Below are 15,637 nucleotides of genomic sequence, written 5' to 3' on the forward strand. Positions count from 1 at the left end.
TAGATAGATAGATAGATAGAGAGATATAGAGAGATAGATAGAAATAGAGATAAAATTACCATTCATGTAGCCTGACACTTTTAGAATAATTCATACCTATTAGTGGATATAGAGGAAAATGGCTTTGAAAGTACATATGCCATCAAATCTATTTTATAATAGACTAGAAATACTATGAGATTTCAGTATCATATTTAGCAATTACGCCCACCACCACAAATCAACTGAAATAACAAGAAAAAAAAAGATCGTACACTGTACTATGGACCATGCAGAGAACCAGTCTACTAAAGAGCAAGGAAACTGGTCTCTCCTCACTACAGGTGAGCAATATGAGACGTGATCAAGTTTCCCAAGGCCACAAATACAGAAAGCAAGGGCCTGGGATGCAAATCTGGGCCCAGTAGCTCCAACTCTCTTTCTACATAAGTTATCCTGCAGGGAATGCATCCTTTACATATGTTTAGCATGCGCACTCACATCTGCTTGCTCTGCCTCTCCATCTTTCCTTCTGTCAAGTCTTTTCCAGACAATCATATAAGAAAACACAGCACGCTTCAAGTGCCTCGTGATAACAGAGCCTCTCGTGATTGAGTCTTAGAACAAACTTCACAGGTGTCGGGTGGGAGTGGCCTTCTGTGGCACCTTCAACCATCTCCCACCTTCCAACATGGAGGGAACTGGCTGTTCTTGCACTCAATGTCTCAGGTTTAATTTGGAAGCAATCAACATGGATTTCCCATGTGGCTTGTCACCCAAGACACACAACATACGTCTTCTGGTGTGTCACAAAGATCCTTCCGTCAGTCACATTGTAGGACAGTGATGTAATTAATGACCGGAGACATTGCTTAAATGAAAGGGTACTGAACAGGTGGCTTAGGAAAGTACCTGAGTTTTAGATAAATTTAGATTGAATAAGCGTTCGTTTCTTCTGGGTTTGACAGACTTAAAAAGGACCTATCAAATCAAGCACTGACTGCTCTTTCAGAGGTCCTGAGTTCAATCCCCACCAACCACATGGTAGCTCACAACCATCTGTAACGGGATCTGACGCCCTCTTCTGGTGTGTCTGACAGCTACAGTGTACTCATATAAATAAAATAAACAAATCTTTAAAAAAGAAAAAAGAAAAACTGAGGTAGCAACTTCAGGAAAACAGTATTATTCACCCAACTCCAATATTCTTGAGGTTCTGACAAGAGTTCACAACAACCACCCATTCCTACGGTTTCCACCAGCTTACCCCGGGACGACAGAGACATGCTAAAGTCTAGTTTGATTATGTTCAAGGTTCTGGTGACATTCAACTGAGCATGTGTATAAATAGCAAATAACCGAGTTCACAAAAGAGACAAAAAAAGGCAAAATGTGAGCCAGTGGGCCCAAGCATCTATCAGTATACATGGCCCCATCACACCTGCAGAGCGTCATAGCTTCTTAAGTCACAGAACAGCAATGGTCCTGTTTCTCCAGCGCGCCGAATACGGAGGAAGCCCAAAGGCTTAGGCAAACACTGGGGGAGAGAGCTAGCTCTTCCCACTGAGGAGCAGATGCCTGGGGGGGCCACCAAGATTCGTCTCAGAGTCAAATCCTACATTTGTTCCCAACCCCCAACTCTGGACTTTCCTCCCACAGAATTTATCAGTCTTTTCCAATTCTCCTTTGAGAATAAGACTCATTTCTAAGTCTCTGTTGCCTTGGGCAGAGTCCAGATGCTAAGCTTGATGCACTTTAATTCCCGTGCAGCCATCCCCGTGCATTCTCTGCAGTGCATTTCCTGCAGGGGCGGTTTCCGGTCTCCCAAGGAGTGGATGCTTGAGTCCTTATATAAAATGGCACAGTAGTTTCATATAACCTACAGAAACCTTCTTGTTTATTTTAAATCATCTCTAGATTACCCATGACACCCAATGCGATGTAAAAGCCATGTAAACGGCCAGCACAGGGTGTCATTTGGGAGATAACAAAGGACAGAATCTGTACACTCTCAATACACAGGAAATATTTTAATTTCTGGTTAGTTGTGTGCACGGACACAGACAACCAAGAGAACCAGATGTACACATTCTTAAAAGGTGAGAAATATATCCATTCTTACATTTTCATGATAGTTTATGCTGGGCCAGTAATGAAAGATAAAACCTTGGTTTTCTAACTGTGGCAATAGGCACACACTAAAAGGATAAGAAAGGGTTTGTGATGGTTTGTATATGCTCAGGCCAAGGAGTGCCACTATTAGGAGATGTGGCCTTGTTGGAGTGGGTGTGGCCTTGCTGGAAGTAGGTGTGGCTTTGTTGAAGGAGGTGTGCCACTGTGGGTGTGGGCTTTAATACCCTACCTCTGTCTGCCTAGAGAGGAGTATTCTGCTAGCAGCCTTCAAATGAAGACATCGAACTCTCAGGATCTCCTACATCATGCCTGCCTGGATGCTGCCTTGATAACGAACTGAACCTCTGAACCTGTAAGCCAGCCCCAATTAAATGTTTTCCTTTATAAGAGTTGCCTTGGTCATGGTGTCTGTAAAACACAGCAGTAAAACCCTAATGAAAACAGAAGTTAGTACCAAGGATTTAGTTGGTATTGCTAAAATATATAGAAAATGCATTGTACTAAGTCATCCTTTTTCCCTAATACACTTCATCTCTAATACAACAGAGATAAAAATACAAGAACATCGATATGTGATACCTTGTAGCATTGTCCACAATCAGCTGAGACTCTGTCCTGTGGTTCGTCTTTAGTTCGATGGCACACTGTCTTGACTTAAGAGTCTCAAAGACATCCTGCAGCATGTTACCAGGTTCAATACTGGGCAACTGTCTAACATCACCTGAAGGGATGGGGGCATAAAAAATAAAAAGATTTTACTGATCCAGGATTCTAAAATGTGTACATTATGTGTATTCTACTGGTTGACATACAGTGTAATTGTAGAGCTTTTGTAACTTAGGGGAAAAAACCCTGAAATCTTTATTTTTAAATTATTTAAGAATGTTTACTGTCCTAGGAAAAGTTAGGAGAAGGAATCGGGGGAGGAGGAACGTGATCAAACGATGTATGAAATTCTCAATAAAAATGAATTCTCAATACAAATGTTATATTAAAAAAACACTAGATGTTTTCTAAGTCCAATTAAGTTGCATATGATGCAAAAAATGTGTGTGAAGACATAATAAGGTGATAAATTTTTAACTTATCTCCTTTTGTAACTGTGACCCAGGAAAGCCTCTTGGAACATATACTTCAGAACATGTTTAAAAATCAGACCTCAGCTACCTTGTCTATGGTCACTCTGCATATTATTGACTCTGTGTCCTTGATTTACAGAATGTGGGGGAGCCATGACCTCACCTGCATAAAACAAGCCTACTAAACAGAAAAGGAATTAAGCTGAATCGATTCGAAAACAGACAAATTCCAGCCACCCAATGGCAGCACCTTGGGCTACTGAAAATCTTCGTGAGACCCAAAAAGCAAACTCTAGAGAAAAAAAAAAATATATATATATATATCTGCTGGGTGACAACTGCGTGAGTGCTTACAATATTAACAGAATAGGCTGCTAATCAAATATCCTCACAAGCCTAAAATAAATGGTACTTGTATACAATCCCATTACAATTAAGTCACAGAACCAAGGGCTCACTAAAACTCCACAGAATCTAACTAAATCTCACCAGATTAAGCGGCCGGCGAGGCCTAATTTGAATTATTAGCTTAGAATTATAAAATTACTGTAAAGTGGTCTATAATTCAGACTTTTTATTATTTCCAAATGATCTACATCCTGATTTATCCTGACTCCGACATTTTTACTATTTCAATAGCCATTACTCCAGCAAGAAGCAGTAACTTAGCATGGCCCGTCTCGTTCATCCCTGCTTGCCGATACACTGGCCAGACGACCCATCCAAGCTGGTAAGGACAGCAGGCAGCCTTAACTCAGTCGATTTGCTACGGGCTGTGAGAAAAGCTTCCCACAGCCAGCAAACCAAAGGCCAGACTGACATCCACAGCAGCACCCACAGAGCTGTAACCAAATATGCGTCTAACTTACCAAGGATGATGAGCTTGGACAATTTGGAGTGGTCGCACAGCAACTTTAACACTGACTTGAAGATCCCTACAGACACCAAACTCCCTTCGTCTACAACCAGAACTCGAACCGTAGAGAATTTCCACGGCTTGTCCACCTCATTTTTCATTTTCCACATATAGAAGCTGTAATTGACCTGTAAGGAAAGCGTGAGTATAAAAGAAAGAATCAGGTTAGAAATAACGAGCACGTGGTTTTAAAAATAAAGCTTACCTGATGGGTGGGAAGGCATAAAAAATGGAAAGAAAAAGCAAACATGGTACAAAACTTTCCAATTACAGGGAAGAATGCACACACACACACACAGATGAATTTTAAAATTTTCAAACTGTGAAAGCTTCAAACAGTTAAAAAGAAAAGTGCTTCCCAGTGAGTCTTGAGTTTAACTTAATAATAAGCTTCAATCAGAGCTTCCCTTGCAAAAAAAAAAAACCTGAAGACTTCTCCCACTGCTGCAAACCAGAAAAATGATCTATTTCTTTCCGGTCTGAATAAATCTCTTGGCTTTCTGAGCTTTTCCAATCCTCTCTTTCTTTACTAAGTTTTCCTTCAAGTATCCCAAACTTCTGACCACCGCCCTGTAAAACCACAACCACTAAGAAAAGCAATCCAGCTAACAACAGTGTCCATGATTATTTTTAAATTGGACAACTCAATGGGATAAAGAAAAAATACTACTTACTGTTAAAGCTAAACCTCGCTGCCTTATGTCTCTTTCCAATACTCTACAATACAGACTTCTTCCTGATCAGTAAGTTGCACTGTACGAACGATCGATCTCCCCAATGCCTCTCTGGAGAGCTTTCTCCTAACTAAAATGCCCGCCTCCTCACTGGAGCCTCCTAGAGCGTTGGGAGTTCTTCAGAACTCACAGAACAGGATGGCCCAGGATTCTGCTCCTTAAGTCCTTACACCACTATCACCCGAGAAGTCCTCATTCTCGCGGCCATATTGAATCATTACAAACTTTCGATATGTGACTGTTGGCCAGATGCAAGAGATGAAGAAGATCAGCAGAGAACAAACCCTGTCTGTGGAGCTTTGTATTCTACCACAGAGAAATGTCTTCTTCCACCTCCAGTGCTCCAGACAACAGGGACATTCTTTGTAACTGGTCCTTACAGGACAAAATAACGTATCGTGCAGGGGGCTAAATGACACCATCCAGCACATACTTTTGATTCCCTTGGCAGCTGCTCATGACAGGAATGTCCCAATGAGGCAAGCTGTGGAGCCCGTGTCCGCTCTCTCGCTGCAAACTGAGAAGCTTACAGACAGGCTGTCCTGAGCAGGCCTGATCTAAATGACGAGCTACTACAGAATAAGGACACAGACTTTTAACAAGAACAGTAAGCCCCATTAGCCGTGGGAGATCAACTCCAGAAAGGGCAGTGAACCCTTAGATGAGTAGGGAGATCTGACGATAGAACGGCCATCAAGTGCCAAACGGGCAAGTAGCTTATGCAGCAAGGGTACCTCGCAGGAAGGTAAGTCCCGTCCCCACCAGGACTAGATGATAACAGATAAGACTTCATCACAGGGCTCAGGATACTGGGCCGTTCAAACTTGACAAACTGATTTCTCTCTGAGTGCAAACAGAAAGGGTAACTCAGGTGCCTTCCACGGCTTGAGGACACCAGGCATCTCCTTCGCAGCAGGATTTCCCCCTCTACCATACCCTATCCAATCCAAATGAAGCTGCAGAGCAACCAGGAATGCCAGCAACCGGGGCAGAAGGACTGAGGCTTGGGAGGCAGCAGCCGCAGGCAGCGTAGTGGAAATATCCCGAAGGAGGGACCGGCCTTGCCGGATGTATCCAACATGGTGTTTAAATGTCTGTGTCCTGCGCTCCATCGATCAGGAGCTGAGGTAAGATACTGGACTGTATCACAGCTGAAACTAGGTGCTATGAATCCCAGTGTTGGGACTGGGAACAGCAGTCAAGAGCAGTGGAGGGGGATCCTATGCGCAGCTGTAAAAGCCCAGAGGAGCCAGGCAGCAAAGGCTCCTGGGAAGGTATGACATGATAGGGGGGCGTGTATGGGAGGGGGCAGAGAATGAGGCAGAGATGGACACTACAGTGTAAACCCCCTGGGGAGGGCATACAAACTCTCGATCGAGTCTGGAATTATAAGTCAATAGTAAAGTACTTGTCTGGTATGAAAAAGATCCCGAGTTTTATCTCCCGTGTGAAAATAAAGAGAAAAACTGCACAACCTGATTACTTCTGGACAAGGAGCAAAAGATGTCTTTAGGAAAATGTTTTCTCTGCAGGCAAAACTGTCAAAGGTTTTTTACCTGGCACAGCGTGTAAGCCGGAAGATCGGTCCTCTGCCTCAATAAGCCAGCAGCCTTCCCCGTAGGTGCGGTGAGCAAGACTTCTACAGCCTTGTCCACCCCGGCTGGGCTCTGCTCAGGACAGGCAAGCCACTCTTCTGAGGCTTCCTGGTCTTGTTCAAAATCCTCGCAGGCTTGCTGCACTTCCGTTTCTTCCAGATGCTCCACGTGCTTAAAAAGTCGGCTAACAATGGTGGTCTTCCCACAGCCGCCTTTCCCGCTGAGGACAGTCACCGCGTTGGCGCAGATCGTTTCCAGGGCGACCACCTGATCTCGATCCAGTGCGACGTCGTTTATTTCTGCATTTGCGACGTGTTCGCCATTGCTTCTAACATGGTCATCGCCATCTTGGGCGTCTAAAACACCGTCACCCTGCTCTGACCCCACCTCCTCTGGCTTGCTCCCTTCCACTGCCTCAGCACTTCCTGGATCGTGGGGCTTTGCGCCTCTAATTGACGCCAGGACGTTCTTCACGTCCACTTTTAAGTGCCAAGGGGGTCTGCTCATCAGCTCGCAGATGGAGGAGGCGATGTCTTGCTCGGCCTCGTACAGTTCAGACAGAAAGACACAGTCCTTCTCATAAATGACCACGTCAATGTCCTTCAGAAACGCCAGAGACTGACATGCTTCCTCGAATGACATATGCTCAGACAAGCCCGAGGTCAAGTCTTTTACTTCAATGTACGTGTGTCCGTCTTCTCTGCATGTCTGCCTCAGCTTAGAATATATGACCAATGCATTCTTCTGCAGGGGCATCATCAGCTGGAGCAGCGAGGGGCACTGACTGAACGCTGCCCAGCTGGCCTCACAGCGCACTAGTTTCAGTTCTCTGTAGGTTATCTGTAGGAAAAGAGAGTTCAGGGCGCCTCATACAAAGGATACACATATTGATGGGTTTTATAGCTATAGTTGAAACTGTGCTATCTTAAATATTTTCAAGCTCTAAAAGATACATATTTCCGCTGGAGAGATGGCTCAGCAGTTAAGAGCACCAACTGCTCTTTCAGAAGTCCTGAGGTTCAAATCCCAGCAACCACATGGTGGATCACAACCATCTGTAATGGGATCCGATACCCTCTTCTGGTGTGTCTGAAAACAGCTACAGTGTGCTCATATACATAAAATAAATAAAATCTTTAAAAAGTAAAAAGATATATATTTCCACAAAATTTGGGGGGAAAAGGTTGTCTAGCTAACACATCATTGATGATTTTGGGTTGTTTTGGTTTGATTTTATCATAGCAATTTTTTTAAACTGCCTTGTAGTTGGGCAGTTCTATAATTTACAAATCAGTTTTCAATGTCAAACAAGGCTACACAGCTTAAGGCACACGTGTATACACATGCAGGCATCCCCTGATTTATTCTTTGCCAGGTCTCCTACAGGCAACATCACGAATGGTTTCTTCCTCCAGAACTGACTCCCACGTTGGAACACCCATCCCTTTCCTCAACTCTTTAAGAACCCTGTAAGATAACAATTACTACTTGCCTAGGGAAAGAGCTTTAGCACACACACACACATACACACACTTAATTAATCAGTCCAGTGAAATCAGAGTTTAACATGTAATATGTAAGATTCCCAGTGGAGAGGCATCCTTCACTGACATTGAATTTGCAGGGGCCTTAGCACATACTGGGACGTGAATGACTGTCTTACTCTCTTGGCTTGCTTGGTTTGCCATGTGTTTATCGATAATTCTTCCCAAACACTACAAAGGAGGCATCTCACCACATTATCCTTCACCTCCATTACCTTCATAGGGATGCCCTTCCTGGGGGACTCTGTTCCTTTTATAGACTACCTAGTGTTCTCTCAAAAGTCAAACACTAAAGTCCCTACTGTCTCAGAATTGCACTCCATTTGGAGACAGTGCCTTTCAAAGAGGTTGTAGTGGCTATTCCTGGTTGTCAACTTGACTATATCTGGAATAAACTACAATCCAGAATTGGACAGCTCACCTGTGATCCTAATCTGGAGACTGGGAAATACAAGTTTCTGACCTGGGTCTTGGCATGGAGATCTTGAGGCATAGTGGCTATAAATTCCAGATTAAGACAGGGATATCTCTGAGTTCAAGGTCATCTGGGACAAAGCAAGCCCCAGATCCAGGCGTGGCGACACACACCTTTAATCTGGGCCACACCTTCTACTGGAGACCTCCACGAGGACATTGGAAGAAGGAAGGTTCTCTCTCTCTTCTTTGCCTGCTTGCCTTGTGGGACTGAGCAACTGCTAGATCCTTGGACTTCCATTCACAGCTGCTGCTGACCATTGTTGGGGAGTTGGACTACAGACTGTAAGTCATCAACAAATTCCCTTACTCTATAGAGACTACCCATAAGTTCTGTGACTCTAGAGAACCCTGACTAATTCAGAAGTGATGCAAGTTCAAGAGCACAGCACTAATGATAGTATCAGAGTGGGCCGGAAGCTCCTAAGACTGATGTCCTTCGATGAAGGAGTAAGCTCGCTTAAGTTCCCCAGGGAGAACAACTCCTGCAGTAAAGAGACTGAACGCAAAGCTGATTGGTACTAACACGAAGGTAAGGAGAGGCCTGTCTCCTGAAGAACGATCCATCACGTTTTCAGGAATCCTTCCTGGCTTAGCTCCCTAAGTCTAGAGCCCCTCTGGAGAAGGTCAACAAAGGCTACCTCTATTTCCTTGCTAGGATGGGAGGCAGAAACCCCTTAATTCTCATACTAAAAGCTGATCAAACTTAATCAACAACGTTTTAATCTGGAAAACCCCTTTGATAGCTACCAAGATTTAAGAAAGACATCGACTCCTAGCACCATCCTGGTCCACAAGGGCCACTCTCAACTCTTGATCTCTAACAATAACAACAAATTTGGGCTTACATGTAAATGGGGTTACTGTGCCAATTAAGTAGTGAACTGCAGCGTGATGTATCCTGAGAACACGTCTGCAGTGGTTCAGACTGGGAAGGGGGAGAGTGTGCTGCAGAACAGAACGGACTCAGCAGAGTCCTGAGAACTGCTGTCCTCAACAAGACTGGCAAATGACAGCTAAGTAGCTGAAAAGCATGCACTACCACGTGACACTGAATGACCAAATTAACAGCAATAATCTGAACGGTATATACCTCGCTATTTTGCTCTCTGTTGATGATTCAACTGACTTCATTATTCTTTTTTTTTTTTTTTTTTTTTTTGGCTTTTCAAGACAGGGTTTCTCTGTGTAGCCCTGGCTGTCCTGGAACTCACTTTGTAGACCAGGCTGGCCTTGAACTCAGAAATCCACCTGCCTCTGCCTCCCAAGTGCTGGGATTAAAGGCGTGTGCCACCATGCCCAACTGACTTTATTATTCATTGGCTCTATCCTCGTGTCAGAATTACAGACCTAAGGGAGCTGGAAGGATGGCTCAACAGGCAAGAGCACTGACTGCTCCTGAGTTCAAATCCCAGCAACCACATGGTTGCTCACAACCACCCGTAATGAGATCTGACATCCTCTTCTGGTGTGTCTGAAGACAGCTACAGTGAACTTACATATAATACTAAATAAATCTTAGAAAAAAAAAAAACAATTACAGACCTAAGACATTTCTGTTTATCTGTAACATGCAGTACATCCATATATATTCTCCATGAAAGGAAATTCAAATATTGCCAGATTTGAAGAACTCTGCCTCATATACAAGATGACAAATGCGCAGAACCAGGGTCTCACTCACCCTCCTGAAGCCCAGCTTCCATGGCTGTGTACCCAGAACCTCTTCTATGCATCCCAGCACCCAATCAGGACTGGAGCTGATGAGCCTTTTGAAGTGTCGAGGGAAAAGCGATGGAAGGAATTCCATGACTTTGGGGAATTGCAGAGCTACCATTGCACTTATAAATGCGACTGCAAGAGATCAGGAAAGAGCAAATCAAAGCACACACAAGTGAGCCCAGATAAATGGACCGCGGGAGTGTTCTCTCTTAGCACAATCCGCTCCGCTCAAGACCCCTAAATAAGGATTATTCAACTTACCTGGAGCACTAAGAAAGTTAATAAAACAATTTCTAGCAAGGTCACTGCTTCCTTTGTTATGAACAGCAAACTTTCTATACACTTAATGCTTGTTATACACTTAATGCTTTAGTCTTTTGTTTGCAACATAATCATAAAAATAAACCTTGAATGCATCCCATAAGGGTAAACTTAAAACCAAGTACAAAGCCAACCACTTATACATTAACCTTTACAATTATTTTCCCAATTGGAACTACGGCTCTTTTGACCTGGAAGTCATTTGGTGTGGTGCAAGCTTCCTCTGCTTTCATGAAAGAAATGCTCAGTCTACGGATGTTCAGAGTAAAATCCACGGCATGAAGCTATTTTAAATCATTTGGAATTGGGATATTTCTAAAATTCCGAAGCTTTCCTTTCTCTTTCGTCTTCTTAAAAATGGGCACTGAGTTCTGTTTCAGTGACTCAGAGTACTCTCCACAAACCCAAAAGTCAAGAAAGAGAATCACAGTTTCAAGGTGGAAGCCCTGGATCTTGAAGATCGCCATACAGAATCCTCGTTGCAGGGGAGGAACACCAAACACAACACAACGTTTTCATCAAACTGACTTCCAAGAGGACCCCAGGCGCACCCAAACTTTTATGTTGTCACAGAAAGGTTTATGTCTTAAAACCAAACAACTAAGTCACAAAGAAATAAAAATCAATATATCTCACGTCTTTTTTTTCTTCTTCTTCTGGTTTTCAAAACAGGGTTTCTCTGTGTACCCCTGGCTGTCCTGGAACTCACTCTGTAGACCAGGCTGGCCTCGAACTCAGAGATCACCCTGCCTCTGTCTCCCAAGAGCTGGGATTAAAGGTGTGCGCCACCACTGCCCGGCTAAATATCCTATCTTAAATAAGGTTACTTTCCCTTGAACTGTGTTCATAGCTATCCCTGACCACATGTGGCCTGCAGGCTGTGAGAAAAGTTGTGTCTTCACTCTTAAATGCTTATAAGAAATAGTTGGGTCTTTTTTTCCCCATAATCTAAGATAATAATAACACGCAGAAGAAGAAGGCGTGGGGATGAGACCAAGCCTAAATATACAACTCATTTACTTTTCATAGGCACCTTAAACACAGAGGCTGAAAATAACACTGTAAAAAGATTTTAATAATTTTGTGAGCCGGGTGTGGTGGCGCACACCTTTAATCCCAGCACTCGGGAGGCAGAGGCAGGCGGATTTCTGAGTTGGAGGCCAGCCTGGTCTACAGACTGAGTTCCAGGACAGCCAGGGCTATACAGAGAAACGCTGTATCGAAAAACCAAAAAAAGAAAATATTAATTTTGTGAATGAGACAGAGTTCATGCCCATGGATCAGAAAATGTCACCTGTAGTATAAAAGCTACTAACTTATTTTAAACTGTTAAAAAAAAAAAAAATAACAGTTTTAGCCGGGCAGTGGTGGCGCACGCCTTCAATCCCAACACTTCGGAGGCAAAGACAGACGGATTTCTGAATTCGAGGCCAGCCTGGTCTACCATGTCCATGGTCAAACAGCTTTACCTCATAGAGCATTTCAGAGTTTCTGATTAGAGATGCTCAATTTATCCGTGGATGGTACAGCAAAATTAACAGTTGAAGCACTCCAGCCCCTGAATGTCTGGCTGACTCCAAAACTCACCAATAGAAATCCTACTTACATGATTTTTCCACTCTCATCTCCTCACCCTGCTCCCTTGGTGTAGACGGCTTTTTATCTTTCTTTTCGGTTTCTCTGTAGAAAAGCCTTAACGTTTCCGAAAGGTTTTCAAAGTGTAGATTTTCAAAGCTTGACACTTTTTCTACCCATTTTAAAAATTCCTGTATGCGCTCAGAGGCTAAGTTGCATTCTTTAAGAAAAAGCGAACAGATTTGTTTTTGATCTGGTGGCGACATATCAGCCTGTAGAAAGTATGCCGGAAAGCCTTGAACTTGATAGCTCCTGGATCGCTCGGGTTTCAGGACCTGGACCTTCACGCGCCACCACGGACCTTTGAGTGGGAAACGTCCGTACACGGTACATTTCTCTTTAGTATACTCATCAGGGATAGACACTAAAGGAGAAGGGGAGATAACAGGAAATTTGTTATGATTTACCTCACTCTGATCCCCTCACACATACACACAGGCAGCACCCATACAGACATCTACCCGCTACCTGGAACACCTCACTCTGACTGACTCTGTCTATAACAGAATGCTGCTCCATCTGGGTGTTGCTGAAGTAAGCACAATGCAAGCCATGAATCTGTTCTTCTAAATCCAGTCTCCCTATTACCACCGCCTTAGCCAATATCAGCCTTTATGTAGGTCTTAAGGAATTTTCCATGGTGCCTCCCTCTGCATGAAGTTATTCAAAGGTACTTGCTTCTCCTGGCCAGTTCCTACAGTTACAACAGAGCTCAGCTCAGCTGACTTCTTTAGCAAAGCCGTGTCTACATCTCATGAATGTCACTTCTCCGAGTGCTGCCTGGTACTAAGTACTAAGTTGGGGTTACCTCTCTGATTAAAGAATGTCTGCCTAGGTGCTATAGACATGATGGCTCAGCCAAGAGCACTGGCTGCTCTTCCAGAGGTCCTGAATTCAATTCCCAGCAACCACATGGTGGCTCGCAATCATCTATAATGGGATCTGATGCCCTCTTCTGGTATGCAGGTATACATGCAGATAGAGCACTCATGTACACAAAATAAATAAATCTCAAAAAAAAAAAAATGGCTGCTTAATTCACAAGTACTATTTCCACTGAGACAGCAACTTCGCCATTTTCTCTCCCTGGCCTGACCCAGTACCAAATGCTCGGCCGGCCAGGATAGCCAGTTACACTTCCGTCAACATGTAATCCTTTGTATTTAATTTCAAACACAGCCAAAGTTGTGTTTAAAGTGCCAATGGTCAGTTGCCACACATGGTCCTGGTCAGCAGCTATTACTGTACTAGACCATGAAAATACAATGTGTGTGTGTGTGTGTGTGTGTGTGAAGGTATATGTGTATGAACATGTATGTGTGAATGTGTGGGCATGTATATGTATGTGTAAGAGTGTATGTGTGTGAATGTGTATGAGTGTGTTTATGTATGTGTGTATGTGCTGTGTGTATGTATATGTGTAAATCTGTGTGTATGTGTGTATGTGAGTGTGTGTGTGGCCGAGTGTTTCAGCGCGCTCGCTCTTTTTCTCAAAGTTGCTTAACAGCAACTCCGTCTCTTATTCAGCCAGTGTGGGGCAATAATTAAAGGATTCTGTTTCTGGGTGGGAATGAGGGGGCATCTATTTCCTCGACTGTAAAACTACCCCCAACTGTTAACTTTAAGCGAGACGATATATGAAAAAACCAAGCTTAACACAGTATGTGCTCTGAGTCATGACCACTATTACAACCACATCTTAAGTACGGTGCCATTACCACTATTACTACCACATCTTAAGTACGGTGAAGCAGCCAGTCACACCACAGGTCTGTCTGTCAACCGCCATGGACGCTGGGTGCCGGGCAGTGAGAATCGAAAATACTTCTTTGACCCCTGCCAACCCGGCCCGGCTGGCACTGGCTCACCTCGCGCGCGCCCAGGAAGGCTGCCCGCCTTGATGCCCCCGCTGCAGAGTTCCTCGGCATCCACAAACTCCTCCTCCTGCTCCCCCTCCTCCTCCTGCGCACAATCCTCCTCCTCGTCGTCGCTCTTGTACGGGTGCAGAGGGCCCAGGAGCTCACGCGGACGACCCTGCCTAGCCATTATCTCTTCGGCGAACTCAGCTCAAAACAACTCTACAAAACCCCGCGCGCGGTGTCCAAAACTGCAACCAATCAACTCGACCAGGGTAAGCCGGTCAGCTTCCGGGAACATCTAGGAGGCGGGCGGTATGGGGGCGTGGTCTGAGCGATGCTCCGCCCCAAGGGGGGAGGCTGGTGACAGGCGGGAATGGCAGGCTGGGTGGGTGCCCTCCTGGAGGTGCCACTGCGGGCTGGCTGCTGACAGTTTCAGAACTGCTCTTTTTAGAGGTGCTGGACGTTTCCTGCGGAGAGGGAAACGCGGCGAAAGGTCACGACTCTTGGGCGCAGAGAACCCCGGGAAAGCAGGGCATCCTCTGACCGCTCCCTTAAAAAGAACACAGCAGAGGCCTCTAAAGACCTTGGGGCACTACCCAAAAGAGTGAATCTCCAATCCGGAGAGCGTGGTGGCGACGGCTCGGTGCCTCCTTACACGTAAAAGCGCCGCGGAGAAGTTGAATTTACATCATGTAGGGAGGGCATTTATCCAGGTAGATAGCTAGGTCCCTTTGTATATACCCTCTGCATTGGGAGTTAAAGTTGTGATGTACTTTCTTATTTTTAATGCATGACCTGGGTTGTCAATTTTTATGCCTTTACTACTCTCCTCGACTTCTTTTTGTTTTGTTTTATTTTGGTTTTTTGTTTTTTCGAGAGAGGGTTTCTCTGTGTAGCCTTGGCAGTCCTGGAACACACTCTGTAGACCAGGCTGGCCTCGAACTCAGAAATCTGCCTGCCTCTGCCTCCCAAGTGCTGGGATTAAAGGCGTGCGCCACCACCGCCCTAGTTCCTGTTTTCAGTAAAGCAAGAGGTGGGGACTTGTAGCCCAGAGAATATGCAGAATTGAGATAGGAAAAAACAAACAAACAAACAAAAAAAAAAAAAAAAGAAAGATACAAAAGCTGAATACTGCGGCCACGGTTCTCTAGATGGATAGTGTTTAAAAGTCTCGGTGCCCTTTAAGGGGCGCTATAAAATACTATTTTACTTTAAGGTTATTGTTTACTATGTAATTATCCTAACGTTAATCCTAAAAACTATAATGTTTTTACTAAACCCCAAAGCTGTGATGCTGGATTCTAATAAAGGCATTTGTCATACCCAAATGTCACGTGCATAGGATCAACCATAAAGAATATGCACAGGCATCTTTCTTTTAGATTCCTTTTTTTTTATGTGCGTGAGGTTTTTGTTTTGTTTTGTTTTGTTTTGCTAGCTTGTGTGTCTGTGCACTCTATGCATACCAAATGCAAACTTCCTCTGCAAAACTTCCAGACTGTATACTTAGTTCACGTGGGTGCTGGAAATGGACCTATCTCTGTAAGAGCCTTTAGAGCCATCTCTCTATCCCTCTCTATAGCATTTTCCCCAGTATCTGAGGAGGTCAGAAATCAACCCCCCACAGATGCAGAGAGACTGTGGTA

The 15,637-nt window shown here is 44.3% G+C and overlaps 1 protein-coding gene across 3 annotated transcripts in view; it reads right to left on the reverse strand.

Moving 5' to 3' along the window:
• The window catches only part of Helb (DNA helicase B), a 29,745-nt gene extending 15,479 nt beyond the window's left edge, over window positions 1-14,266 (reverse strand). For all 3 annotated transcript variants that reach the window (XM_085843205.1, XM_085843204.1, XM_021175318.2), the window contains exons 1-6: window positions 14,001-14,266; window positions 12,104-12,496; window positions 10,139-10,308; window positions 6,398-7,276; window positions 4,061-4,235; window positions 2,692-2,833 (exon numbers count right to left, since the gene is read on the reverse strand). In XM_085843205.1, coding sequence (XP_085699331.1) covers window positions 2,692-2,833; window positions 4,061-4,235; window positions 6,398-7,276; window positions 10,139-10,308; window positions 12,104-12,496; window positions 14,001-14,178 — 1,937 coding nt within the window. In that variant the 5' untranslated portion in view covers window positions 14,179-14,266. The remainder of the gene's footprint in view (window positions 1-2,691; window positions 2,834-4,060; window positions 4,236-6,397; window positions 7,277-10,138; window positions 10,309-12,103; window positions 12,497-14,000) is intronic.
• Window positions 14,267-15,637: the final 1,371 nt, after the last annotated feature.

The sequence above is a fragment of the Mus caroli genome, unplaced genomic scaffold (assembly GCF_978045245.1).
Source record: "Mus caroli unplaced genomic scaffold, Mus_caroli_1 scaffold_9, whole genome shotgun sequence".
In the NCBI taxonomy this organism is placed as follows: domain Eukaryota; kingdom Metazoa; phylum Chordata; class Mammalia; order Rodentia; family Muridae; genus Mus; species Mus caroli.